At 36.3% G+C, this 8,561-nt stretch overlaps 1 protein-coding gene across 1 annotated transcript; it reads right to left on the bottom strand.

Moving 5' to 3' along the window:
• Positions 1-635: 635 nt before the first annotated feature.
• LOC112054048 (probable galactose-1-phosphate uridylyltransferase) lies at positions 636-7,379 on the bottom strand. The gene is made up of 8 exons (XM_024093701.2): positions 7,250-7,379; positions 4,769-4,932; positions 4,268-4,395; positions 3,971-4,048; positions 2,931-3,083; positions 1,927-2,002; positions 1,298-1,517; positions 636-929 (listed from the first exon to the last, which is right to left on the bottom strand). Exons 1-8 carry the CDS (start codon positions 7,269-7,271, stop codon positions 718-720), a joined length of 1,053 nt encoding a protein of 350 aa, XP_023949469.2. The 5' UTR covers positions 7,272-7,379; the 3' UTR covers positions 636-717.
• Between the last annotated feature and the right edge of the window lie 1,182 nt (positions 7,380-8,561).

The raw sequence follows: 8,561 nt of genomic DNA, 5'->3' as shown, positions 1-8,561 counted from the left end.
CAAATAATGTAGCTTTCTATTGGTAAAAGAATTTTCCAAATCGGTCCAGTAGATCCAGAGATTACCCCCGACAACCCCACAAACTTTACCTCTTTATAGTATTAGTATAGATTAGCATAGAAGTCGCTTGGGAAATTATAGGGTACGGGTAGGGTAGGGTTAGGGTAGGGGTAAGGTAGGGGTAGGGAAGGGTTAGGGTTAGCGATAGGGTAGGAGTAAGGTAGGGGTAGGGTAGGATAGGGTATGGATAGGGTACGGGTAGGATTAGGGTAGGGGTAATGTAGAGGTAGGGTAGGGTAGGGTTGGGTAGGTTTACGAGCAGGGTAAGGTAGAGGTAGAGAAGTTTACATCAATTTTACGCGGACAAAGTCGCGGGCGTCCGCTAGTTAATGTATAAAAAGATTGGTTCGGCAATACGTATACAATTATTAATTCACTAAATTGGCTAACAATGATTAAAAAATGCAAAAACATCATTTATTCATATAGTGGACCAAATGGTCGCATTCTCTCAATTTGTTGGCCGCTTGCTCTGGAGTCAGGTGCCTTTGTGGTTGAGCTAGCATCTCATATCCAACCATAAACTTCTTGACAATTGCAAAAATGACAGTCAAAAAATACACATAAGTAAATAGACATTTATTGTAGGTATAAATAAATATATTCGGCAATATGTATACAATTATTCACTAAATTGGCTAAAAAATATAAAAAACATCATTTATTCTTATAGTGGACCAAATGGTCGCATTCTCTCAATTTGTCGGCCGCTTGCTCTGGAGTCAGGTCCCTTTGTGGTTGAGCTAGCATCTCGTATCCAACCATAAACTTCTTGACAGTCGCGGAACGAAGAAGGGGAGGCAAGTAGATACCATGGAAGAGCCAGTGGGGGGCGTCTCCGGGCTTCTTCGACGGGCCGGTAGGGGCACCTAATACAAAAACAATAAGTTTTTATGTTATCGGCGCGTTGCAACGACGCCGCCGAATTGAAATTTACAGCTTTTTAATTAATAGATTATTAGGTTAATTATAAAATGTGTCAGAGGATTAGATAATAGCGCCACCTTACATTAAATCAGAGTAACTAATTAGGTGGCGATATCTGTTAGAAACGTCAAGGAGTACGAGTCGTTTATCTGTCAGTCGTTCGTCTTCGACGCCGTTTGCCTGGGCATTAAAATGTCTTGCAGCGGGAGGGCTTATTTTTTTTATAATTTTTAATAGTGTTTTGTAATATATTAACATTGGTAAAAATTTAAAAAAGGCAAATAAATAAATGAGAAAAAAATTATCATACCATGCCATCCCATACTGTATGGAAAACTGCAGTTGAACAAATTGTCGTATTTAGTGCACAGTTGTTTCATAATTTCCGCCAGCGCCATCTTTTGGCTGTCACTCAAGTCTGACATCCGTTGCGGTCTATTGTTTATGGGCAACAACATCGTCTCGTACGGCCACGCGGCCCAGTACGGCACTAGCGCCACCCATTCGGAGTTTTGGAGAACTATGCGTTCCTGAAATAGTAATCTATACTTACAATAAATCTGTAGAGAGTTCAATAGGGTAGTTGATATCAAATTTAATATAAACAATATTAATTTCGTGTAATATATTGGATTAAGGGTCCGAAATATATCGATATCAACTAATAAAAGCTAAGGATTTCTTTAAAAAAAAAAAATTCCAAACGTCAAAAACGCTGTCGTCCATTTTGTGACGTCACTAACACCCTTGATGTACTAAACGTCGAAGTAATTGTTAATATTTTTGTCAAACGCCCCATTTGTATGGGATTTATTGTAGAGTTCATTTTTAGACATAAGTATTGTAAAATTTGTTATTAATAAAATGTTAGATGCTAAAATTAATTAACATTTTTGAGAATAAAATAATACTTCATTAATAATAAATAATAACACTAACTTTCTTTTTTATTTCCTGATCTAAATAATCCACTAGCAAAGGCTTCCCATATTTTGTGTAAAATTCCTTTTGGCACCTAAAAAAACAAATGTAAACTGTATATCTATATTAATAATTTCGTCTAGCGGTACGGTAGATTCGATCGAAACATTACCTGAATAATAAGACTTAAAAAAATAAAGATTTCGTGTTGACAACATAATATATCGGCAAAATACTCAGACCAACTATTGTATAGGACCTGCCTCGCTATACTTTAATTTTCTGTCAAAGTATATGATCAACGATCCAATGCGATTATAAAAACTGTCTCTATATCATCGATGTTTCATAGTTGTAATCGTGTTCGTCGGTTAAAGAGCTCCGTAAAAATACCTATTCGTGTACTTGAATAATGTAAAAAACGGGCAAAAACTTAGAGTTTAGTAAAAGATATATACCAAATCTAAGCTCGTTATCCTTAGAAAATGACAGAAAATTTCGTTTGTGAATATAGGGGCGATACTGGTCCTTCTATAATTGGTCTGAGACAAAATACGATTAAAAAATTTTTTTTTTTATTTTTCTTAACGTCGTTTATTAACCAATTTTAAAAATTCTTTCTTTGTTTGAAAGAGTGTACTTACAGATTGGTCCCATTTCATTTTCATGAAAATCGGTTTCGTAATTTTGTGTTAAAATCAAAATAACTGAAACATGTCTTTGGAGTCGGTTCTATTTTTGTGTTAAAAAGATTCTAATAGCACACAAATTGCAGTCGCCTATAAAATAGCCATTCAAACGAAATGTCACTGACAGCGGATGACATCTTGAATATTTAACTCAGATCAATTACATATGGACTTGTACATAAATAATACAATGGAATTAAACACAAAATTGTGCATGTGTAATAGCCAAATTAGGATCACTTTTTGCGCTGATTTTGTAGGCACATAACATACCTATAGTAAAAATCAAAATCAAGTAGTATAAAATATTGTTGTACGGAACCCTAATGTTACCTATCCTTGACTCTTGGTTCGTTGGGCAGGAAGCTAGAGGCCCATATCTGACAGTGAGGGTGAGGGTTGGAGCACCCCATCACAGCACCCTTGTTCTCGAAGATCTGCACCCAGGTGTAGCGGCGACCCAGCTCTTGCAGCTGGTTGATCCATCTGGAATAACATTTATTACTTACTAGTAGACGCCGTGTGGTTTTACTCGCGTGGTTCCCGTTCCCGTAGGAATACGGGGATAATATATAGCCTATAGCCTTCATCGATAAATGGGTTATCTAACGTAAATTTTTTTTTTCTAATCGGACCAGTAGTTCCTGAGATTAAATTGTTCAAGCAAACAAACAAACTCTTCAGCTTTATAATAATAAATTTTGTTGGTGGTCCAAATAAATAAATAAAGCCACCTGGGTGTAAAAACACCATTGTAGCTTTTAAGGGTTAAAGGAAGAATGTTACCTCTGATACAGATATTTACATAAAACAATGTATCAGTCCTATTATATAATGTAACTAGCAGACCCGGTCAAGCTTCGCTTTGACTCATCCCTACCCCTATCGTATTTTACTCCCAACCTACCCCTACCCTACCATACCACTACTCAACCTTACCATTACCCTAAGTATCCTATGAGCTTCTTCTGGTTCTCAGCTACCTCTTCACCAATTTTGAGTCAAATCGGTCCAGCAGATCTCGAGTTATAAGTGTCGGGAGGAGATTCTGAGCTCGACGACTATGTTTTTTTATGTTTTTACAACATACATATGTTGTTTTGTTGTTTTACATTCAGCTAACATGAATATTTCAACGAAATTACGTAATAGCCGTTTTTCGTTGAAATAATCTTACTACTTTCAACCTACTACCTACCACTTTTAGATTATTTATTTGTTTATTGCCATTTACGTAAAATGAAGATACTCATTTCGTTCAAAATACGATGTTAGATGATTGCGTAAACGATGTAGTAATTCAATTGAATGGTTCACCGAGATACATTACATAGTAACCCTGCTGATGTGCTTGGATAATATAATTTACTTACTCATCAATAACTGCCAGTATCTCTGTCACGGACATCAGAGGTATGGTCATGGCGGAATCGGGATGGAAACACATCACTCTGTAAAATAGTTTCATATATTATATTACTATTTCCTAAATAGAGAACAAATTAAACAGAACAACATAGAGGATGCACATCGGGAGGCACTATTTGACCAGGAGTGCAGTCGTGTTTCTTTTAAGTTATATCTTAATTTCAAGTTAATTTAGTTTTAACTATTTCTGTCCAGTCTTAGGCTGAATAAATGAATTTTATTATTATTATTAAAGTGATCACCTGCAAGTGCCTTTCGCCTGCGAAGCTTGGAACAGCGGGTGGTCCGGCGTCGGCGGCTCGGGGACCCTCTCCAGCAGAGCGGGGAAGTCGTTGGGGAACACGTACGTTGATGTGTAGTTAGGGTTCCTCTGTGAAATTCAAAGGTATAAGTATAAGTAAATGATGTATATGTTATTAAGTTGACAAAAAACTTCAACTATATAACTCGTGCATATTAACTTGATACCTAGCTACCAAACACAATACAAACATCATTCGAGTCAGGTGTCAAGTTAATGCGAACGAGCTGTAATGAAAGGACATGTCAAATAGGGGGTCTACCCAACACAGAAAAACATGGCAAGGGGTCTACGACACAAAAAAGTTTGGGAAACTCTGGTATAGAGTAATATTATAAAATCGAATGTGGGTTTGTTTGTTATGTTTTAAGAGTACGTCTAAACCGCAAAACCGATTAAAAAGATTTTTTCACGTATGGTAAGCTACGTTATTGGCGAGTACCTGGCCACTGGAACGCACAGCGCCTGCCCGCAGCGGGTTGTTGGGGTCTGGAGGCTGCTCCTCTGGCGCCTGCTCGGTCTGGCCGCTCCAGGGGCGCTTGCAGCGGTGAGGGGACACCAGGATCCATTCGTCCTTCAACGGGTTGTACCTCACGTGTTGGTGTTCTGGAATTTTTGAAACGAAACGTTTTAGATGGCAACACTGAGCCATAGACAAAGTGGCTCTTTCAAGTTATGCAACCCTGGTACTTTTTAAATACGATTTGTGACATACTATCTAACATCAACGATATTTTATACTACTAGATATGTTATGTGTCTACAAAATAGCTGCAAAAAGTGATCAGACTTAATCTACTCCATTGAGCCCATACATGCACATTTTTTTTAAAGAATATTCGCTTAATTTTTTTTAATTCTATGACCAATATTTCCATTCCCATCCAATAAGTCGACAAAGACTGAGCTAGGAGTGGGTACGACAATAGACCAACGGGGCGGCGATCGAACCACCACCCCTCGGTGAAAAGTCCGACCGCTCTTACTGTTGAGCTATTGAGGCTTTTATATAATTTTGTGTTTAAATACCACTTCCTGAACACACAACTCGACATTGAAGACGATATTTAGGTATTATTTATTTAAATACCGTTCGTTGTTTACTATGCGGCTAAATGAAATTCAAAACATTTATACACAGTTGTCCGCCTCAGTGTTGATGTGCTAGTGTCCCATCTATAGTATAATATATCATTGGGCTATAGTACAAAAAGTGTACATAAACAAGCATTTGATAAATGGGAAAGCTATCGATTGGTATTTTATGACGCACGTATATGGGCTATGGTAGGACTACCGATACGTAGAATACTAGGTGTGAGGCACAAAATAATGAAAAATAGAGCATACGGGACACGACGGTGTTGTAGCCAAATACAAAATTCAGAAACGAATACATTCTCGAGTCAGTACGACACGAAGCGTCGCGTCAGTAACTTTCAATATTATTCAAGAAAAATAGCATCTTATGTTTTTAAATATTTTAAAAACCGTTTAAAAAAAGATGGAGAGTTTAGAGTTTTTATTGATTATTATAATATTAATTTACGTAATTGTTGTAAGTGTTATATTTTGAAATACAAATTATAAAAAAAGTTTGACCCAAAGCGTTTTATACGAGTCCTAGGAATATAATCATACAATAATCAACGAAGTCGGTTAAAAATTCAAAAAATTCAAAATTATAATAATATAGTATATACATAATTAGGCTTAGTTACAAGTGTCAATTTATATCATAATTTAATTTAAGGGTGGTTATTGTAGTCGAAAACTTAAAATTAAAGTTACGAGGGTTCCAAACGCGCCCAAAACAAACTCAGCCAAGGTTATTTTTTCATCATCATCATCATCATCATCATCATCATCATCATCATCATCATCATTATCAGCTAATGGACGTCCACTGCTAGACATAATATGCCTCTTTTAAGGACTTCCAAGCACCATAGTCTCGAGCCGCCAGCATCCAGCGGCTTTCTACAACCCACTTAATGGGGTGTCCTTGGTCCATTTAATGGGGGGTCGACCAGCACTCACTCGTCGTCACTTCAGCACCTTGGGACCCCAACGTCTATCGGCTTAATTAATTCATTGTACAAAATAAATCCATTTACATGGATTAATAAAGTTTTTGTACAAAATAAATACATTTACAAGGATTCATTAAGTTTCTATTTATTTAAACATAATAATTAATAATAACATCGTTTAGATTTACAATAACTCAGTAATAATCTTTTGATAACCTTGGTGTCAAATTGTACTCATATAGTCTCATAATATGCTGCATAGTAGGAAAGGTTTCTATATTTCTTAATTACTAATCCCGCCCCGCGGTTACACCCGCGTAGTTCTCGTTCCCGTTAGAATACAGGGATAAAATATAGCAAATGACACTCACAAATAACATGACTTTCTAGTGGTAAAAGAAATTTCAAAATCGGTTCAGTAGATCCAGAGATTATTTTTAGACATTAGAAAACATCACACAAATATTTTTTTGATAATTTTTGTTTTTTTAGATAGTTTTCTTAGGAAATTCTATTTGTTTTTTTTTCTTTAATCTAAATATCAATACATTAAAATACCAAAGAGCACGATCCAATATTTAATTTTATAAGAAAAACATGTTTATTTACATAATTTATATGCCAATGTCAATAATTAAAACTGGGTGTTTTCACACCCATTGTAGTCATAGTGGTATACAAAATCATTGCAGCATTTAAGGGTTAACATGAAAATCAAAAAAATATGAAAACAGCTGTTATACAGCCGGCTTTTTAAACCGGCGGTAATAACCTAACAGTTATCGTCTAATAACTACAAAGAGTCAAAGAAATATGTTTGAAAAGTGCTTGTAAGCTAACTATATAGTAATATATTACTAGAAATAAAGCAATTTAACTGAGTTACTAACCTGTGGCTTCAAACTCCTGCATGATTAGTCTAAATACACCGGACACACGTCCTCTAGCCAACACGCAGAGGGCACGACTGATTACGTATACGTTTATGATTAGTGATTACAGTGTACTAGTGTGTGTACTACACCACTAAGTAGTGATGTGCGTCACATATCGATAAGTCCTGCTGGCCTATTCATTTTGGTCTTTCATCACTTAATGGGGGATCCTTGGTCCATTTAAAGGGGGGTCAACCAACACTGCGCTTTAAGGTGCAAGGTCGTCATTGGGACCCCAACATCTATTCATTCATTGTACTAACTAAATCCATTTACATGGATTCATAAAGTTTTCATCGTTTATTTAAACATAATAATTAATAATAATTTTGGTCTTTCATCCGATACTGTCGAGCACGAATCTCCTCGTATAAAAGAGAGGGGTTAGACCAATAGTACACCACGCTGGCCAATGATAATTTTATACTATAGATGGTTACGTCCCTACAAAATCACTGCAAAAAGTGATCCGAATTTAGCTACACCACTGAGCGCACAAATGCACAATTATGTTTTTAATTCCATTATACATTATTTATGTATGTTGTATATATGAAAAATATTGAATGTGCAAGTCAAGGAAGGTCACAAGAGGAGAGGAAGGCCAAAGAAGAGATGGTTGGATTAAGGCAGAGGTCGTGTCCACTGGGATATCACGTCAGAGACGTGATATCCCAGTGGACATTATATATTATGTAATATAACTAGAATGTAATCACCATTAAATCATGACATTACGCTGCAAATACTAGTTTTTTTTTATTCTTTACAAGTTAGCCCTTGACTACAATCTCACTTGATGGTATCTTGTTAGGAGGAGGATGAAAATCCACACCCTTTCTGTTTCTACACAACGTCGTATCGGAACGCTAAATCGCTTGGCGGTACGTCTTTGTCGGTAGGGTGGTAACTAGTCACGGCCGAAGCCTACCACCAGCCAAAAATCATAAATAAATAAATAGTAATTGAAATAAATGAACTTTGCCTTTGTCTTTTATCGATAATTTAGCACATCCCTATGCTCATGTTATTGCCGGCTTACAACTGATAAAGAGCATTATAAAACTTATTAGTCATAGAATATATAATACCCACAGACTGTTCAATAGGTACCAATTACAAGCGTGTAATTAACTCTTATTTATTACTCTTCAATAACATTGCACCATAGATACCTACCAGGACAGTGCTTACGTCATATCTGATTAGTTTGTAGGCGGTGCCGAAATACAGTTCAAGAAATTGACGATCTATTGCTACAGCAGTA

This window comes from Bicyclus anynana, chromosome 27 (genome assembly GCF_947172395.1).
Source record: "Bicyclus anynana chromosome 27, ilBicAnyn1.1, whole genome shotgun sequence".
Classification (NCBI taxonomy): domain Eukaryota; kingdom Metazoa; phylum Arthropoda; class Insecta; order Lepidoptera; family Nymphalidae; genus Bicyclus; species Bicyclus anynana.
The sequence above is the reverse complement of the archived record's forward strand: the minus strand, read 5'-3'. Positions and strand labels throughout refer to the sequence as shown.